This window comes from Biomphalaria glabrata, chromosome 15 (genome assembly GCF_947242115.1).
Source record: "Biomphalaria glabrata chromosome 15, xgBioGlab47.1, whole genome shotgun sequence".
NCBI lineage: Eukaryota > Metazoa > Mollusca > Gastropoda > Planorbidae > Biomphalaria > Biomphalaria glabrata.
The window spans coordinates 31,162,743-31,182,577 of NC_074725.1; the positions used below are offsets into that span (position 1 = coordinate 31,162,743).

A 19,835-nucleotide genomic window follows, 5' to 3' on the forward strand; every position below is an offset into this window, starting at 1 on the left:
GATTTTGAACTCAAAGCAGTAAGATTTTAAACTCAAAGCAGTAAGATTTTGAACTCAAAGCAGTAAGATTTTAAACTCGAAGTAGTAAGATTTTAAACTCAAAGCAGTAAGATTTTAAACTCAAAGCAGTAAGATTTTAAACTCGAAGTAGTAAGATTTTGAACTCAAAGCAGTAAGATTTTAAACTCAAAGCAGTAAGATTTTAAACTCGAAGTAGTAAGATTTTAAACTACAAGCAGTAAGATTTTAAACTCGAAGTAGTAAGATTTTGAACTCAAAGCAGTAAGTTTTTGAACTCAAAGCAATAAGATTTTGAACTCCTTTAAAGCAGTAAGTTTTTGAACTCAAAGCAGTAAGTTTTTTAACTCAAAGCAGTAAGATTTTGAACTCAAAGCAGTAAGATTTTAAACTCAAAGCAGTAAGATTTTAAACTCAAAGCAGTAAGATTTTAAACTCGAAGTAGTAAGATTTTAAACTCAAAGCAGTAAGATTTTAAACTCGAAGTAGTAAGATTTTGAACTCAAAGCAGTAAGATTTTAAACTCGAAGTAGTAAGATTTTAAACTCAAAGCAGTAAGATTTTAAACTCGAAGTAGTAAGATTTTAAACTCAAAGCAGTAAGATTTTAAACTCGAAGTAGTAAGATTTTAAACTCAAAGCAGTAAGATTTTAAACTCGAAGTAGTAAGATTTTAAACTACAAGCAGTAAGATTTTAAACTCGAAGTAGTAAGATTTTGAACTCAAAGCAGTAAGTTTTTGAACTCAAAGCAATAAGATTTTGAACTCAAAGCAGTAAGATTTTAAACTCAAAGCAGTAAGATTTTGAACTCAAAGCAGTAAGATTTTGAACTCAAAGCAGTAAGATTTTAAACTCAAAGCAGTAAGATTTTGAACTCAAAGCAGTAAGATTTTAAACTCGAAGTAGTAAGATTTTAAACTCAAAGCAGTAAGATTTTAAACTCGAAGTAGTAAGATTTTGAACTCAAAGCAGTAAGATTTTAAACTCGAAGTAGTAAGATTTTAAACTCAAAGCAGTAAGATTTTAAACTCGAAGTAGTAAGATTTTAAACTCAAAGCAGTAAGATTTTAAACTCGAAGTAGTAAGATTTTGAACTCAAAGCAGTAAGTTTTTGAACTCAAAGCAGTAAGATTTTAAACTCGAAGTAGTAAGATTTTAAACTCAAAGCAGTAAGATTTTAAACTCGAAGTAGTAAGATTTTGAACTCAAAGCAGTAAGATTTTAAACTCGAAGTAGTAAGATTTTAAACTCAAAGCAGTAAGATTTTAAACTCGAAGTAGTAAGATTTTAAACTACAAGCAGTAAGATTTTAAACTCGAAGTAGTAAGATTTTGAACTCAAAGCAGTAAGATTTTGAACTCAAAGCAGTAAGTTTTTGAACTCAAAGCAGTAAGTTTTTTAACTCAAAGCAGTAAGATTTTGAACTCAAAGCAGTAAGATTTTAAACTCAAAGCAGTAAGATTTTAAACTCAAAGCAGTAAGATTTTAAACTCGAAGTAGTAAGATTTTAAACTCAAAGCAGTAAGATTTTAAACTCGAAGTAGTAAGATTTTGAACTCAAAGCAGTAAGATTTTAAACTCGAAGTAGTAAGATTTTAAACTCAAAGCAGTAAGATTTTAAACTCGAAGTAGTAAGATTTTAAACTCAAAGCAGTAAGATTTTAAACTCAAAGCAGTAAGATTTTAAACTCGAAGTAGTAAGATTTTAAACTCAAAGCAGTAAGATTTTAAACTCGAAGTAGTAAGATTTTAAACTACAAGCAGTAAGATTTTAAACTCGAAGTAGTAAGATTTTGAACTCAAAGCAGTAAGTTTTTGAACTCAAAGCAATAAGATTTTGAACTCAAAGCAGTAAGATTTTAAACTCAAAGCAGTAAGATTTTGAACTCAAAGCAGTAAGATTTTGAACTCAAAGCAGTAAGATTTTAAACTCAAAGCAGTAAGATTTTGAACTCAAAGCAGTAAGATTTTAAACTCGAAGTAGTAAGATTTTAAACTCAAAGCAGTAAGATTTTAAACTCGAAGTAGTAAGATTTTGAACTCAAAGCAGTAAGATTTTAAACTCGAAGTAGTAAGATTTTAAACTCAAAGCAGTAAGATTTTAAACTCGAAGTAGTAAGATTTTAAACTCAAAGCAGTAAGATTTTAAACTCGAAGTAGTAAGATTTTGAACTCAAAGCAGTAAGTTTTTGAACTCAAAGCAGTAAGATTTTAAACTCGAAGTAGTAAGATTTTAAACTCAAAGCAGTAAGATTTTAAACTCGAAGTAGTAAGATTTTGAACTCAAAGCAGTAAGATTTTAAACTCGAAGTAGTAAGATTTTAAACTCAAAGCAGTAAGATTTTAAACTCGAAGTAGTAAGATTTTAAACTACAAGCAGTAAGATTTTAAACTCGAAGTAGTAAGATTTTGAACTCAAAGCAGTAAGATTTTGAACTCAAAGCAGTAAGTTTTTGAACTCAAAGCAGTAAGTTTTTTAACTCAAAGCAGTAAGATTTTGAACTCAAAGCAGTAAGATTTTAAACTCAAAGCAGTAAGATTTTAAACTCAAAGCAGTAAGATTTTAAACTCGAAGTAGTAAGATTTTAAACTCAAAGCAGTAAGATTTTAAACTCAAAGCAGTAAGATTTTAAACTCGAAGTAGTAAGATTTTAAACTCAAAGCAGTAAGATTTTAAACTCAAAGCAGTAAGATTTTAAACTCGAAGTAGTAAGATTTTAAACTCAAAGCAGTAAGATTTTGAACTCAAAGAAGTAAGATTTTGAACTCAAAGAAGTAAGATTTTGAACTCGGGACCATCGCAATACTAGTTCAAAGAAAATACCACACGACCAACCAACAATACCTGTCCAAACACACACACACATATTGGTCTATAATGCTACATGTAACTTGGAGGTAACCCTACATATACGCCGATGTAACTTGGAGTTAACTCAACATATACGACTATGTAACGTGGAAACCTACATTATAATATAGACACAATACAGTATTTAAGCCCATGTAGCTTTGAGTAAACCCTACATTTACGCCCATGTAGCTTTGAGTTAACACAACATATACTCCCATGTAGCTTTGAGTTAAGCCAACATTTACGCCCATGTAACTTGGAGTTAAACCCAACATATACGCCTATGTAACTTTTGATGTTCTATGCCAGCCTCAGCCAGACTTCAAACCTCCAAGACATGTTTCAGACGTGATTCCAAGACAAGAGAGTTCTCTCCCTCTTCACAACTACAAGAAAAGATACGTCAAATATTGAAAAGTCCAGCCTTCCAGCTCAAGTATGGTCGTGACACGAATAGTAGAAATTGTGACCAGGACCATAGTCCCCCCCCCATCCCCATCTATGAGCTCCCCTTATCTATGTACCCTACACCACCTCTTCAGATTTTTCTAGAACGATACACACTCTTAGTTTTGTCCATCGGTGTTCAGAATCAATATGCTGCCCGCCACCTTTTCCCCCCTCCACTTGACGAGTTTTTATCATTATCTCGTGTCATCGTCTGACCATTTGATTATTGGGGAGGTAGGGGTGGGGTGTGAGAGGGAGGGAGGGAGGGAGGGAGGGTGCTTGCTTAAAGACTAGGATCATGTCTGATCTGGAATGTCAAATCTATTACAAGAAATGAGAGGTGAAAGGTTAACTTTGACCTTTAGAGTTCAGAGGCGTTGCCTTCGTTCGTTGCTGAGAGGGTAACACACTGTACGCAAGAGCAAAATACGCTAACATAAACACATTGTCTTCGAGTCCCAATAGTAAAGAACGTTTACACAAATCCGGTACTTAAAATGACCTACATCATTAGCTACATGTGACGTAGACGAAGTGGGTGTCTGCCAGGGATAGATTTTTATTCACCCTTACGTCGTCTGCGCCTTTTTTTCCCATTCCTTTTAGAAACGATCAGACCAGTTTCGTAGCTAGGGTAGGAGAAGTGGAGTCCAAATTTGAAAATCTCCCTGGTTGAGGGCAAATGAGTGTCCGAAATTTGTTTTTGCATTTAATATTACACCATTATCTCATATCATGATGTCGAATGTCAAAAAGCAAGGGCCCCTAATAAGGTCAAGCCCCCGGGCCAACTAATTCCTAGCTACGCTACTGAATCAGAACATCATTAAAAGAAACAATACTTTCTTGACAAAAATTTAAATGTTACATCATGTTTCAAGGTTCGGCACCAATCTATTATGATACTTTGATTCTACTTGTCGCGTAATGTACGCGTCAAGGTCAAGAAAATAAACTTGTTTGGTTTGTCACTGGTGTATTTCTAGAACATTGCGCGGCAAGAAGATGTTTACAGTAGTTCGTTCAAACTTAGACGACATTAGAATCTTCCATACGTGTTGTTATTATTTACAACACTGTCTTGACCATACGATCCCATCGTAAACACTTCTAATGTCCAACGAACAGAACTAACAAGAAAAAAAATTCTAGTTCAACAAAAAGATCTCAACAAGAAATCAGTATTCCTGATTCTAGGCAGAGTCGGGCTTAACAGTGCGAGGGGCCCTGGGCAAGTGCCGCACCAGGCCCACGAATGGCTGTCGGTGACATTAGTTAGGATTTCTTTCATCACGGGGGCCTGGGGTGGTTTCCCCCACCTGCCACCACCCCTAATGCCGACTTTGTCTCGAAGTGTCGCTAACACTCTCTAGGCGCAAGGTCACACCTTCTAAGACAACTAGCGATATCACGTGACACACACACACGTCATCAAAAGATAAAAGAACATGTACACAGCATCAGACAAATAGAAGCCATGGAACTAAACAGAGACGCGGCCACACACACACACTGATACTGGCAATCTATTCACTGACATCCTTATCTAAGTAATTAGACAGGCGTAGGGAGATGTCACGCGAGCCTGGACACATAAGGATAACCAACAAAAACAAAAGATAAACAGGCTGCACTTCTGGAGTGGTTAACGCCAGGACAGTGGAACGAAAACACAAGTTCGAGTCTTTGTCAAAATATTTTTTTGTTCGTGTTTATCAATCCACTCTCTATCTTCTTATCTTATATAATACAGACGTTAGTTCAAAAAAAGAAGATGATTACGTCCTACGCGTCATGCATTCAGTCATGGATATTAACCAATGACTTAAATTCTGCCAAGTCACTGGTTTTCCTGGCTAGCTCAGGCAACCCATTCCATGCTCTAATAGCACTAGGGAAGAAGGAGCATTGGTACAAATTTGTCCTAGCATATGGGACGAGGAATGTGCCTTTATCTTTGTGTCTTTCTGAGTATTTTATTAATTTTTTTTTTTTTGTATTTAAAGATTATGGTTCAGTATTTTATGTAAAATTTGCTACTTTACTTTTGAGTCTTCTGTCCTGAAGGCTTTCTAAATTTTGTGATTTAACTAAAGGTGTTACTCTAGTCAAGTGTGAATATTCGTTTGTTATGAATCTCACTGCTCTATTTTGTGTCTGTTCCAGTTTCTCAATGTTGTCAAAGATCTGAATCCATTGCTTCTTCCCCCCCCCCTTTTGTTTTTAAAACCACCACTACCACCACCACCAACACATCTTTAGTAAATTTATAGAGCAAACTGTTCTGTTACTACAGAGTAATGAGAAATGCATTATTGTAGACAATTAGGCAAAATAATTAATTAAGAGAGACGTCCTGTTGATATAAGTAGACATTGAAAACTAGCACTTTTATTACGTCACATCCTTTCAAGCACTTATCACAACAAATAATGACGTAACATAAACAGCCGGTGGCCGAGCGGTAAAGCGATTGGCTTTCGAACCGGGGGTTCCGGGTTCGAATTCTGGTCAAGACTTGGATTTTTAATTTTGGAATCTTTGGGCGCCTCTGAGTCCACCCAGCTCTAATGGATACCTGACATTACTTGAGGAAAAAGTAAATGACGGTTGGTCGTTGTGCTGGCCACATGACACCATCCTTAACCGTAGGCCACAGAAACTCGATGAACTTTATATCACCTGCAAGGTCTGAAAAGGGAACTTTTATGAACATATGTACATACATACATACATCATCTGCCCCATAGATCACAAGGTGTTTTAAACTTTTACGTACAAACATATTAGCACACAAACAGTCCCCCTTTTTTATTATAAATATAGTATGTATTCCCAGTCCCAAAAAACCTCCCCCCCCCCCAACCCAGTCTCCTTACAAGTTTGATGATTGCTGGACGTAAAATCATTTCACATTTCCCATACTTGCTAATCGATTACTTTCAATATCTTTAAAAGCATCGAATACAAGCATCGTCTGCCCCGTAGATCACAAGGTCGTTTTTAACTTTTACTTTAATTACAAACATATTAGCACACAAACAGCCCCCCCCCCCTTTCTATTATAAATATAGTATGTATCCCCCTCCCCCCCCCCCCCAAGTCTCCTCACAAGTTTGATGATTGCTGGACGTAAAATCATTTCACATTTCCCATGCTTGCTAATCGATTACTTTCAATATCTTTAAAAGCATCGAATACAAGCATCGTCTGCCCCGTAGATCACAAGGTCGTTTTTAACTTTTACTTTAATTACAAACATATTAGCACACAAACAGCCCCCCCCCCTTTCTATTATAAATATAGTATGTATCCCCCTCCCCCCCCCCCCCCAAGTCTCCTCACAAGTTTGATGATTGCTGGACGTAAAATCATTTCACATTTCCCATGCTTGCTAATCGATTACTTTCAATATCTTTAAAAGCATCGAATACAAGCATCGTCTGCCCCGTAGATCACAAGGTCGTTTTTAACTTTTACTTTAATTACAAACATATTAGCACACAAACAGCCCCCCCCCCTTTCTATTATAAATATAGTATGTATCCCCCTCCCCCCCCCCCCCCAAGTCTCCTCACAAGTTTGATGATTGCTGGACGTAAAATCATTTCACATTTCCCATGCTTGCTAATCGATTACTTTCAATATCTTTAAAAGCATCGAATACAAGCATCGTCTGCCCCGTAGATCACAAGGTCGTTTTTAACTTTTACTTTAATTACAAACATATTAGCACACAAACAGCCCCCCCCCCCTTTCTATTATAAATATAGTATGTATCCCCCTCCCCCCCCCCCCCCCAAGTCTCCTCACAAGTTTGATGATTGCTGGACGTAAAATCATTTCACATTTCCCATGCTTGCTAATCGATTACTTTCAATATCTTTAAAAGCATCGAATACAAGCATCGTCTGCCCCGTAGATCACAAGGTCGTTTTTAACTTTTACTTTAATTACAAACATATTAGCACACAAACAGCCCCCCCCCCTTTCTATTATAAATATAGTATGTATCCCCCTCCCCCCCCCCCCCCAAGTCTCCTCACAAGTTTGATGATTGCTGGACGTAAAATCATTTCACATTTCCCATGCTTGCTAATCGATTACTTTCAATATCTTTAAAAGCATCGATTCCTCAGCGTTTTCTGTGTTCTCCCTCTTTCTCTCTCCACCCAAGTTGAAAATGACGTAACTTTGAAAAGAGTTCCAGAAAATGTCTTTAATGACCAGCGCATCCTGGACGTGTGCGCGTGTGTGTGCGTGTCAGCCTCAGTGTGTGTGTGTGAGAGAAAAAAAAGATGGACGCAAATCTCGGTCACGCGTTCTCTTTCTACTTAAACCCGGCATCGGATTTAAAGGGAAAAAAAAAATAAATCAGACTCAAACAGCTGTGGAAAGTTCAAGTCTAGGACTTTTGTTGAACGATTCAGTAGCTTGAAAAGCAGACACACTCAGGGCCGGATTTACCCATTTTTATTCATAAGTGCAACTTTATTAAAGATTTCGAAAAAAGAATGTAGGGGGCTCCTCAAAAGTCCTGCAGGGGCCGCCACAAACTCAAATATATACACTTTTTAAACTAAAATATGCATATTAAATATTGTTTTTCAAAACGAAAATGAGATTCAGATTAAAAAAGTGTATATTTTTTTTTATTTTGTGGAGGGTAAGGCCTTTGGTAGACGCACTGTCGTAAATCCCGGGCTGTATTTATTTATTCCGTGCCTGCTACAAGCGTACACTTCTTAACGACAAGCCGTGAAAATGAAAAAAAAAAAAAAAAACAATAAAAAACAAAACAAAAAAACAAACCCAGACCCCACAAGTTTCTGACCCGTTGAAAATCGGATACATTTTATCTGTTTTTAGGAGGCCCCTTTCTTGTGGATTCCCGAGGGCAGTGAAGTGGCTCAGCCTGCCCTTCCTTAAATCCGGCCCAGGATATACCAATAAAAGATATGAACTGTATGTGATACTAAAATAGCACCACACTTCTCTAGCGATAAAGTCCTTCTCAAGAAAATATTGAGTGGTGGAAGAATACACACAAAGTACACAAAGAACAAGGGGGCAGCACTAAGATCTACGGCTTATATTGCTCTATTTTAGCCCCGTGTGGCTGAGTGGTATAAATTGTTTGGCTATCGAAGGCCGAAACAAAGCAGCTATTAATTAAGTGAAACTTGGCTCGGGGGTGAGTTTGTGTTTTGTTGAGCGCCCAGCACGGACATCTTCTCCCAGATACCCCCACCCTATGTCCACAAAAAGAGATAAACCAGAGGGGGCACTGGGTATATGCGTGAGATATAGCCCTAAGCAAAGCAATAATGATTATAATACATGTCAGATTCGTGGTGGTAACCGATACGCGGTCGTTTTGGAGCGATAAGGTATGAGGTCAATAAGAAAAATTGTTGATGTTTTTTCCCTATAAAGTACAATAATTTATTTGGTAAACAATTTCTCACCCACCCCTCCCAAAGGATAACAATTTTTTTTTTTTTTTTACTATTTCATGAAATCATATTGCGAACTATTGATGGCTGCCTTGTCGTTTGGTATGTGCTCTGGACTAGTGGTCAGTTGACCTGGCTCAAAACAAAAATCTACGCTTCACTCCAGATCAGCAAAGGACACTCACCGCTGTTCCCTTTTGTATTACGACCGGGCAGACGTCACTGCCCTCATTGAATGGAACGGTGTGTATTTTTTTTTTCTTCAAAGGGCAGCCATCAAAGTCCGAGTTTCAGCATAGTGAGAAATCCAGAAAAGACGCCAACAACTTTAACTCTATCACTCCTAACTGACGATACCAACGTTGATTTGACCCCATTCAATTAATAAATGTTTAGTTTTATAAACTTTAACTTTTGTTATATCAATAGAGAATGCATTCTTCTAGAATTATTTACCGTATAAAACATTTCCTGATAACAAACAAAAAAGTTTTTGAAGTTTTATCATAACAGGGTAGTGGAACACAAATGAGAAAAATAAATAATTCCACCGGAACGTGGAAAATAATTAAGGAGAGAAAGAGTTAAACGCTTGATCTACTGGTTTGAGAGGTAAGTGCTTTGTCCCTCGACCAAGTTCAACAGTGAAAGAAAGAGGCAACAATAATGTAATTGTATCACTCGGACAAGTCAATCTAGCTTGGCTGTCTCAGTTGTGTGAAGTGTGTGCTGGTGTGTGAGGTGTGTGTGTGTTGATAGACTGGCAACTTATCATAGTGATTAGATACGGTCTGGGAGTTCATTTGGCCTCAAACACACACACACACACAAGCACATAGACACACAGTGCGTGATGACATTTAAAACCTAATCGATTTAGCCAGTCGTTAAGTGTTGCTATTTATAGCCATGACAATATTAGCTCCGCCTGAGTTCCCCCACCCCTCCCCCCCGGACAATGTCATGAGTGTGAAAAGTCAATGTTTAAAACTAGTTCAAAGTGGAGTTTAAGCAAAACCCAGAAAAACCAAAGTCTTAATTCATCACAAAAGTTTTGTATCTAATAGATCTAATAGCAGACATTAAGGGACAGCGCATAGAAACTTCTATTTTGATTATGATACAGTCGTTGGACATACGATACGAGAACTGGTCAGTCGCTGGACATAGGATACAAGGATACGAGAACTGGTCATACAGTCGCTGGATATACGATACCAGGATACTAGAGCTGGTCAGTCGCTGGACACACGATACGGGGATACGAGAAGTGGTCATACAGTCGCTGGACACACGATACAGGGATATAAGAAGTGGTCATTGGTCATACAGTCGCTAGAAATATGATACGGGGATACAAGAACTGGTCATACAGTTGCTGGACATACGATTCAAGAACATGGGGATATGAAATTATTCATTTTAGTTTCTCATATTAAGTCTAAAAACAAAACAACTCCCTTGTCAACAGAAAATTGTTTAACCTAGAAAAAGAAATGCCATAAAAATTTCATTGGTTTAAAAAAAATGACATGGATAAAAAAAAAATAGCCAATGTCCACAAGCACAAAAACAAAGAAACAAAAAACACACATTTCCAAACCACAAACTTTTCACTTTGCATTTTCTATTTGTAATGTAAATATGCAATTATTTTCCGATGCCCACTACTGCCCACTGGAGTGGTAGATACAAAAATTACGTTGTCCTATGAATGATAAAAATGTTACCCTTAAATTAAACAGCGAAAGATTTTGTCAAATTGTTATAATTCAATTAACAGTACAATCAACTTAACATTACTCACTGTATGGGAATCAACCAACTATTGAAGCCTTGTAGAGCTTCTTCTAAAAGTGGACATTGTCACTTAAATCTAGTTACAGCACTATACTCCATCCAGTGAAGGAAATTGTCACAATTATAATAAACACCCGCTTCAACTGTGTAACAAAGTAACTCAACTGTGTAACAAAGTAACTCAACTGTGTAACAAAGTAACTCAACTATGTAACTATGTAACAAAGTAATCAACTACGTAACAAAGTAACTCAACTGTATAAACAAAGTAACTCAGCTATGTAACAATGTAACTCAACAAAGTCGCTCGAGTTAGCTCATCCTATGAAGTAGGTCAGCAGGAATGAAGTCGTCAACAGTTTGTATCCAATATGGTTCTAGCAGAACCCACAGGTCAACGCACTAATTAGTCCTGGAATCAAAGAGACACCCTGAATCCAACAATACGACATAAACTGAAGCTACACATAACATAACACTTTCGTGTAACCAAAAGCTGAAGAGTTTCGTCACAAAAAAAGCCTATCATGCAATACTTCAAGAGACAGATGCTTCAAAGAGGCAAAAGTAGAGAGCGTGTTTGTCTAGTGGTGCACACGACACGGGGGACAGCCAGTACACATGCAGACACACATATGTTATGTAGATAAAGACGTGTTACACTGCTCTCTAATCAACACACGGCCAGTGTTGCAGCGTTCAAATCTTGTCAAGTATCTCTCCCCCCCCCCCCCATTCCTAGTCTCACGCGCGCACCACAATCTCTCACGTGAGTTTACGAGCGCTTTACCGAGGGCTTCAACGAAATCGAGTATTACGGGGTCAAGAAACACAAGAGCGATGCCTTGTCTGCTACTCAATACGCACAAGGTATCGATACCATGTCGATACTGTGCAGATGCGAGAAAGACCAAAAGTACAACTTCATGATATTAACGCTTATCAATACATACAATGTACTTACTAAACCCATGACACAACTATACATCCACTGTGATGGAAGTACGGGGAAAGAAAGGGGAGGCTACTATCATTCATCATAGACGAATAGGTCACTTATCTCCCATTTTCACGTAAGGCTATTCTTTGCTTCCAATGATTAAGAACTACACTGGATAGAATCAATACACACAGAATAATAATAATAATAATAATAATCTTTATTGTCCGTATGGAAATTTGTCTTACAATTTGTGCATTACACAGAATGCACATACACACTGAATGCAGATACACACAATATGTAGATACAAACATAAAGCAGATACACACACAGAATGCAGATACACACAGAATGTAGATACAAACAGAAAGAAGATACACACAGAATGTAGATACAAACAGAAAGCAGATACACACAGAATGCAGATACAAACAGAAAGCAGATACATACAGAATGTAGATACACACAGAAAGCAGATACACACAGAATGCAGATACACGCAGTATGCTGATACACACAGAATGCAGATACACACACAGAAAGAAGACTAAGAAGAACTATGCCAAGAGATGCCAACAGCTGGATCTTAATCAGTAAAACACTTTGACAATTAGCCTTTCATGTTAAGTTTATGTGACATAGTTTCTAATTAGGTCTACAACTTTCAACGTAGCACAGACATTGAACAAAAGTGTACTATGGGACAAGGTCATAATGCAAAAACATGTTTGTTAATAAACAAATAATTCACTAACTGGATAGATCCACGTGGAGAACAAGCATTAACTCTTTCTCTCCTAATTGACGATACCAGCGTTGATTCCACCAGAATGTGGTAAATAATTACGGAGAGAAAGAGTTAAGAAAGGGTCCTGGATTGCAGATACAACACTAATGGACCTCATCCACCAATCGTAAACAAACAACATTTATCCACGTGGTGCTTTATCTCTTCTATATAATTTACGATCTCATGTTTAATTCATGATGGCTGTCACGTGACAGTTTTTGTTTCCATTGTTTTATCAATAAGATCACGTGACTAAATGTTGTTTGTTTACGATCGGTGAATGAGGTCCATTGAAAGAAGGGTGAATGTGCAACTGCGCCTGGTGATTACAAATGACCAACCTGTAACCACAGCTGTGTATCAAGATTGGCCTCTTTAGTCACACAAGAAGTTGAAAAGAGAAATATATGATATCTGGAGACCTAAATGCCACAGAATCACTGGGTCTCAAATCATGACGTGAAAAGACAACATTTTATCAACTCCGACACTCTTTTGAGGAATAAGTGGATACTGCTCATGTGTATTTATCAGGCCGCCGAGAGACACCCATCACGACACTTGACAGCATTAAAACACTTGACACTATCTGAACGCTTTACAATATCTGGCCACTTTAAAATACCTGAAAGCTTTACAATATCTGAACATTTTACAGTACCTGAAAGCTTTACAATATCTGAACATTTTACAGTATGTTTGGTGACGTCAGACAAAAAAAAAACAACAACAACGAACAAAAGTAAAAAAAAAAACCATTCCCGAGAAAGAGTAAAAAAAAAAAGGTGGAAAAGGGGGGGGGGGGCTAGGAAATCGACCACTTCTCCCATCCGCTCGGGGGGAGGGGAAGGGGGCCGAGACAAATAGACTATATTAACACACTTGCCAACTCTAATTAAAGCCAACACTCTTTATAGCAGCTCGGACCCAGGAATGGAGTTTGTCTGCTTGATGGGGAAATGAGAGAAAATATAAAAAGAAAGAAAGAAAGAAATAAAAAGCGACTGTACACGAAGTGAAGAGAAAACATTTTATCCCCAGGGACTACGAGACAAGACTGTCTCGGTGTCAGTAGAGTCAAACCGATACACGCCAATGGTATTATTCATTGTTATTAGCTTCATTAACATTGATAGGAAACACCAACACGAGGGAGGTTCATGGTGAGCGCATTTTAACGGAGTTGATTAAAAACAAACACACAAGAAACAACTGGTTCGTAAAACATCTTCCGAAACAAAAATTTAAAAACCCCACAAGAAGTACTAACAATGTGCTCATGGGCCCGTATTCAAGATTACGATGAAGGGTGTCGTGGAGTGTGTGTGTGTGTGTGTGTGTGCTTCTTTGGTGACGGTGTGAGGAAGTTAAGAATTGGTTGGCGGCTATGCAGTGAGAATGGTGCAAGATAAGCTGCAGTGTCGTCTGCAGTATTAGGCAGACGACTCCTTCAGCGAAGTCCAGTAGGGCGTCGGCGCCGTAGGTGCCATTATCCCGTTGGAGGTTAGAAAGGCTTTTATACAACCACCAGGCCTGGACATGGGGCTCTTCACCCCTGTCCTGTCTGAGGGCTCCCAACGGTAGACGGTCATATGTGGAACGGCGTGGCGGACTTTTTTTGGACTGGGTTCCGGGCGTTCTTTCCATCCCAACGCCTGGTTCGCTACTCTTACTTAGCCTATCTAGTTTCCACCACTGACGTTTCCACCGAAGGCGCCACGCTGAGGCGACGGGTAGCTGGAATTCCTCCGGAGGTAGACGACTCCAGATTGCCATAGCGAAAGACGTGTTTTTTTGTTCAAAATACCATTTTATATTATGACTAAAGTGTATTACATTTCCCATTTCATCTCAAGCTGATTTTGTCTATTGAGTGTATTAAAAACCAAAATCACGTTACCATGTAAATTTCCTATAGGGCAGATGATGTTAAAGTCATCAGTTTCTTTAGCCATCGGTTAACAAGCAGGGTGTCATGCGGCCAGCACAACAACCAACCGCCTTTAGTTTCCCCATCTAAAGTCAGGTTCTATTAGAGTTGAGTGGACTCAGGGGCGCCCTGAAAAATCCCGGATTTCAAAATCCAAGTCTTCACCTAGATTCGAACCCAGGACCCCAGGTTCGAAAGCCAAGCGCTTAATCACTCAGCCACCGCGCTCCAGGTAGACTAGAGATATTTGCAATGACATATACATATAGTATCTGGGAGGGTTGCAGCGGCGTTTCATTTATAGGCACTGCGGAGTTTTCATTCATATTGACAATTGTTCAAGCTGTTTATTTAGATCTAGATTCTAGTAAATTCTCTAGATCTAGAAGATATATCTAGTTGATAGTTCATTGTAATTGTAATTGTTAAAATTAAATTCAAAGAAGACTAGACATATTAAAATAGCTTAATTTTAAAGTGACAATATGTTAGATTGAAACAGCAGCAGACTCTTAATTCACCATTATTTCCAGGTTTGAATTGCATACAGAGATATATCTTATATTTCTAATTAGACGTTAAGCAGTAGAGATCTAGATCTAATCTAAAATGACAACAAAGAGTATTACCAATGGAAGATGCCAATGATGCCAATGATTGGTTTTTTAAAAGCAAGGAAGCTCTATTTCCTGTTTAAAATAGATATTTAAAAAAAAAAAAAGGAACAAAGAAAAACAAATTTTGTAACCATTGTGTTCGATTTTGTAGTGAAGAGATTATCATGGAGCATTATGTCAAAATTGTTGTTTTTTTTTCAAAAAGAGTAATAATAGTAAATAGAAATTATACATAAAACACTGAACCATAATCTTCAAATACAAAAACAAAATTTAATAAAATACTCAGAAAGACACAAAGATAAAGGCACATTCCTCGTCCCATATGCTAGGACATATTTGTACAAATACTCCTTCTTCCCTAGTGCTATTAGAGGATGGAATGGGTTGCCTGAGCTAGCCAGGAAAACCAGTGACTTGGCAGAATTTAAGTCATTGGTTAATATGCATGACTAAATGCAGGTCGCGTAGGACGTAATCATCTTCTTTTTTGAAGTAACGTCTGTATTATATATAAGATATATAATAATAATAATACTTTTATTTATAAAGCGCTGTTAACAAACAGTGTTTTAGATTCAGGAAGATTCTATCAAGCGGTAAAGTCCCCTTTCAGACCTATCGGTTCATAGGTGAACACGGTGCAAAGATCATGTATTTAAATTGTTCTAAACAAACAACTTTTTTCTTGTATTGAAGAAATGGCTGGACGCTTGAAACAAATGAGAAAACAATTGCTTCGTCCACCCTCTTCCGGCCAGACACCCTGTGTATAAATCTAAATGGCCTGTGTGCTCAGTGGAGCTGAAAGATGTGTTCAAATCAAATGATATATTGAACGGAATTCTTTCGTTCGACTGAAGATGGTGGCCGCCCCCCAAAAAACAAAATGTCGCTCTTTTTTTTTTTTTATGAACATGGCCGTACGGTCTCCATGGAAACGAAATGCACAGTTGGACGGACACGAGGCTGGACAAAATGTGTTTTCGATAGAGGGAGATTCTATCAAGCGGTTAACACAATTAGGGGCAGCACAAGTGAATTACTCTTGTTTATAAGGTAACCAAAATGAGAGCGATCAAAGTACATTTGAAGAAGAGCTAGAATAAGAGTTCATGATAAATAAGTCGATGAACTGTATTAGTCTGTTGAAATGTCTTAAACATTGAGACCTAGAGTAGCATAGGTCATAGGTCAGACTTTGATCAATACTTAAGACAAATAATTATTTAATCATTCTTTGTGTCCAGGGGCGTAGCTAGGAATTTTCCATCGTTTGGGGCTCAGTATTGTTCTTCTCCACGCGCTAATTAGGACTCTATAGACAAAACATATTGCAACAAGTCTACGTTAGACCCTTCCCACATCTCCTCTTGCTTTCACTCATACTATTTGTATTCCAAGCTTCGTGGCTGAGTGGTTAAGCTTCCAAACCTGGGGTCCTATGTTCGAATCTCGGTGTGAAGATTTCTAATTTCGGGATGTTTAGGGCGCCTGAGTTCACCCAAATCTGAAGTGTACCTGACCAAAGTTGGGGAAATGTAAAGGCGGTTGGTCGTTCACCTGCTCGTTAACCGTTGGCCACAAAAAAAAAACAAAAAAACATCACGTGAACATCACCTGCCCGATAGATCGCAGGGTCTGAATGGGGAACTTTTACTCTTTTTTTTTATACAGTCCATATAGAAAGGTCCGTGAATTCTGGTCCAGTCTGTCTTGTGGACAAGTTGGGGAAGGGGGGAGAGCTATATGGAAAGATAATTCCCATGATGCATTTCAGCTCCAGGTACGTTTTGAATTTATTCCGTCACAAAAAGCAGTGTAGATATATATATATATTGAGAGCGAGAGAGAGAGAGAGAGCGAGAGAGATAGAGAGAGAGAGAGAGAGAGAGAGAGAGAGAGAGAGAGATTGGGGAATCTAGATACAAGGAGACAGAGATTAGGCGAGAGAGAAATATGGAGATAGAGAAAGTAGAGAAAGTTACAGGGAAAGAGACAGAGAGAGAGAGAGAGAGAGAGAGAGAGAGAGAGAGAGAGAGAAAGTAAGATCATTAGAGAAAATGAACAAAATGAAAAAGAGAATTTGAGTTCAAGGAGAACAGAAATAGAGAGGGGTGTAACTTTTATTTTTCATTTAATATAGCAAACCATTTTTTTTCTCACACTTCACTTAATAGTCATATTGCATAGGCCATACACACATCATATCAACTATTTACACATCTCATCAACTATTTACACATCTTATCAACTATTTACAGACAAACTTTTTGGTTCTGTTATATATATATACATTTACATTTTTGTGGCTGCCAAAAGGAACAAAAATGATTTAGAACTCGTCAGAGGGGAGATTAATTGAACAGTTTGTATTTGAGTATTTGTAAAAAAAAATTTAAGGAATACCCCGTAATATACAAAATACAATCGCCACACAGACGGTGTTGATGCGCCTGCATGACGGAATATACATTTTCACTTTGAACGGTTCAACGGAAAGTGAATCTAAAAGATGAACCCCCAAAGACAACAGAACATTCGGATACGAGCCATTATAAAGATATCTGCCATTCAATTCGCACCGAGACATGGGCAGTAACCACGCACAGACACACGTTTCACAGCTTAAAAAAAAAAAAAGGGCAATAATATTCTCGTTAAAATTCCATGTGTAGGAATGTAAGAGAAGTCAAGGGAAATAACTGGTTAAATTATTTGAAGGGAAAATATTCCACTGCACAAGGCGTATCTTGAAATATTTTCTTAACGTGATATGTAACAGAGAAAGACAGTTAAAAAAAAAAAGTTATATGGATGAGACATCGAATGTGCCCGTGCGTGTGTGTAGGGCACGTGACGCGAAGCTATACACATCTTACCTTCATGTTCGGAGAGGTTAAAAGTTTTCTCAGCTCTGCTACCTCACTGCTGTTGGCGCCAGACGTGTTGGCTTGAAGGACGCGGAGAACCTGGTGAAAGGGAAATAACCACGAAATATTCTCCACAGACTTCAACAAAGAGAGATAACTCAACATTTCTCAAGTGTTCTCTTGTAAAACACAAGGGGAGCTACTAGGTAAACAAGCAAGATTGTTACATTACAATATTAAATGTTGACATTCATTTCTCACGAACGGAATTTAAAATTATTTTTATAAAAAAAAAATGCACTGGAACTGATTTTATCGTAATAAATTAAAAAATAGACGAAAGAATATATAATATAAAAAGGAACTTTAAATTTGTCATACAACACCTCTTAGTTTTCTTACTCTATTTACACATTTGATTTACTCATCAATATGTATGTGTATGGGCACATCCCAATGTTGCCTGGATAGTTCTCGATAAACATTTTTCTCGGGGATATGTCTGTACTAAGTACAAATGACTCTAGATTATTTACATTAAAAGTTTAAATGCTTCGTAAGTGAAAGCATCTATTTAGCCGATGAACATCAAAAAGTAGGCTACCTGATCTCAATCTGAAGAAAATTTTTTTTTTCCCACTAAAATACCCTTTTTTCTTTATCATAATGTTTGCGTACTTATGTTTTTACCAGAGAACCACTGTTAAACTAAAAAGTAAAGGATGATTTTGTTGGAAGTATTTTAAATGCATTAACAATCAAAGGGAAGCAACAATGTAAATATTTCACAAGCCAGAAAAACCCAAAAAGGATTATCTACCATTCATGATATTTAAAAAACAAAAATACAACAACACACACACACAAGACGTTTACACAAATGTTTAGATCAGTGATTCCCAAAGTGGTCTATATAGCCCCCCAGGGGTCTATGACGACTTTCAAGGGGTCTACGAGACCAAAAAATTTGGGAACCACTCGTTTAGATACTAACATAGAAATAGATCTCGTAACAGAAAATGAACATGATTAATTTCTCATTGATACAAGAGAGAGAGAGAGAGAGAGAGAGAGAGAGAGAGAATGGACCAACCTCACTAGCCCTGTGTACGGCATCAGAACTCGGTCTCCTGGCTGGACTCGTGGACCGTGTGTTGATCTTATCATACAGCTGGTGAAGAGACAAAAAAAAACAACACACCCACATTAGAGACAGCGCAAACTTACTAGTTCTAGGCCTACATGACCTATATTAACACGCACACAAACACACATCTGGTGAACTCTGGTTGATAATCTCTTGTTTCTTTGTGATCGACGAAGTTAAAAACAAGTTTGTTCTGAAAACTAAAACAATTAAAAGGAATAATAATCACATGCGAAAAAAGAAAACCAAGAAAAATACGATTATTTTTATTATATACAAAGCAAGGAGAAAAAAAAATGAAACATAGGTTGTCTTGTTGCCTAACCGGGACCTACTTAACGTGTCAAATTACCCAGAAAAAAAAGTTACTTTATAACGTGTCAAAATGTTCCAGGTATAACCGTAACTACTTAACGTGTCAGACTGACTCAGAAATAACCGTAACAACATTACAGGGTCAAATGACCAATGGCAAAACCGTTGCCTATCAGGGACTCAGGACTTCTGTATCTACAGACTGATTCTAATTTGGGCAGTAGTGTTTCTATGGCTCCTCAAATCACACAAGAAATTGAAAAGATCGTCTCTCGAGATTTACAAAAAAAAATGCTACAAAAAATATATATAAAACACACAAATTATGCCAAATATAATCATTTCTAAATACATAGTAAATTTTGTTCTACACATTGGTATTTATCTAATTGTGGAGACGCTCATAATAGATTTTAGTTATTGAGGCATTTCGATAATTAACACTTTTTGAGTTTAGGGTAAAAAATACAAGTGTGTTTATGCATATGTGTCAGCGTGTGGTGTATCTTTTCAGTGGGTTCAGTCGAGTGCAATCGTTATAGCAGGCCTGGACACTGACCGGTGACGTGGAAACGAGCTACGTATCTCTACTGGCCATAGGTTGCCAAATCACATGTTCGGGCCTGCCATGATGATTGGTC

The 19,835-nt window shown here is 37.5% G+C and overlaps 1 protein-coding gene across 11 annotated transcripts in view; it reads right to left on the bottom strand.

Annotated features, from left to right (window-relative positions):
* LOC106069679 (peripheral plasma membrane protein CASK-like) overlaps positions 1 to 19,835 on the bottom strand; it is a 390,362-nt gene that overhangs the window by 35,688 nt on the left and 334,839 nt on the right. For all 11 annotated transcript variants that reach the window (XM_056013245.1, XM_056013242.1, XM_056013241.1 and 8 more), the window contains 2 exons: positions 18,826 to 18,903; positions 17,742 to 17,831 (listed from right to left, as the gene is read on the bottom strand). In XM_056013245.1, the coding sequence (XP_055869220.1) occupies positions 17,742 to 17,831; positions 18,826 to 18,903 (168 nt within the window). The remainder of the gene's footprint in view (positions 1 to 17,741; positions 17,832 to 18,825; positions 18,904 to 19,835) is intronic.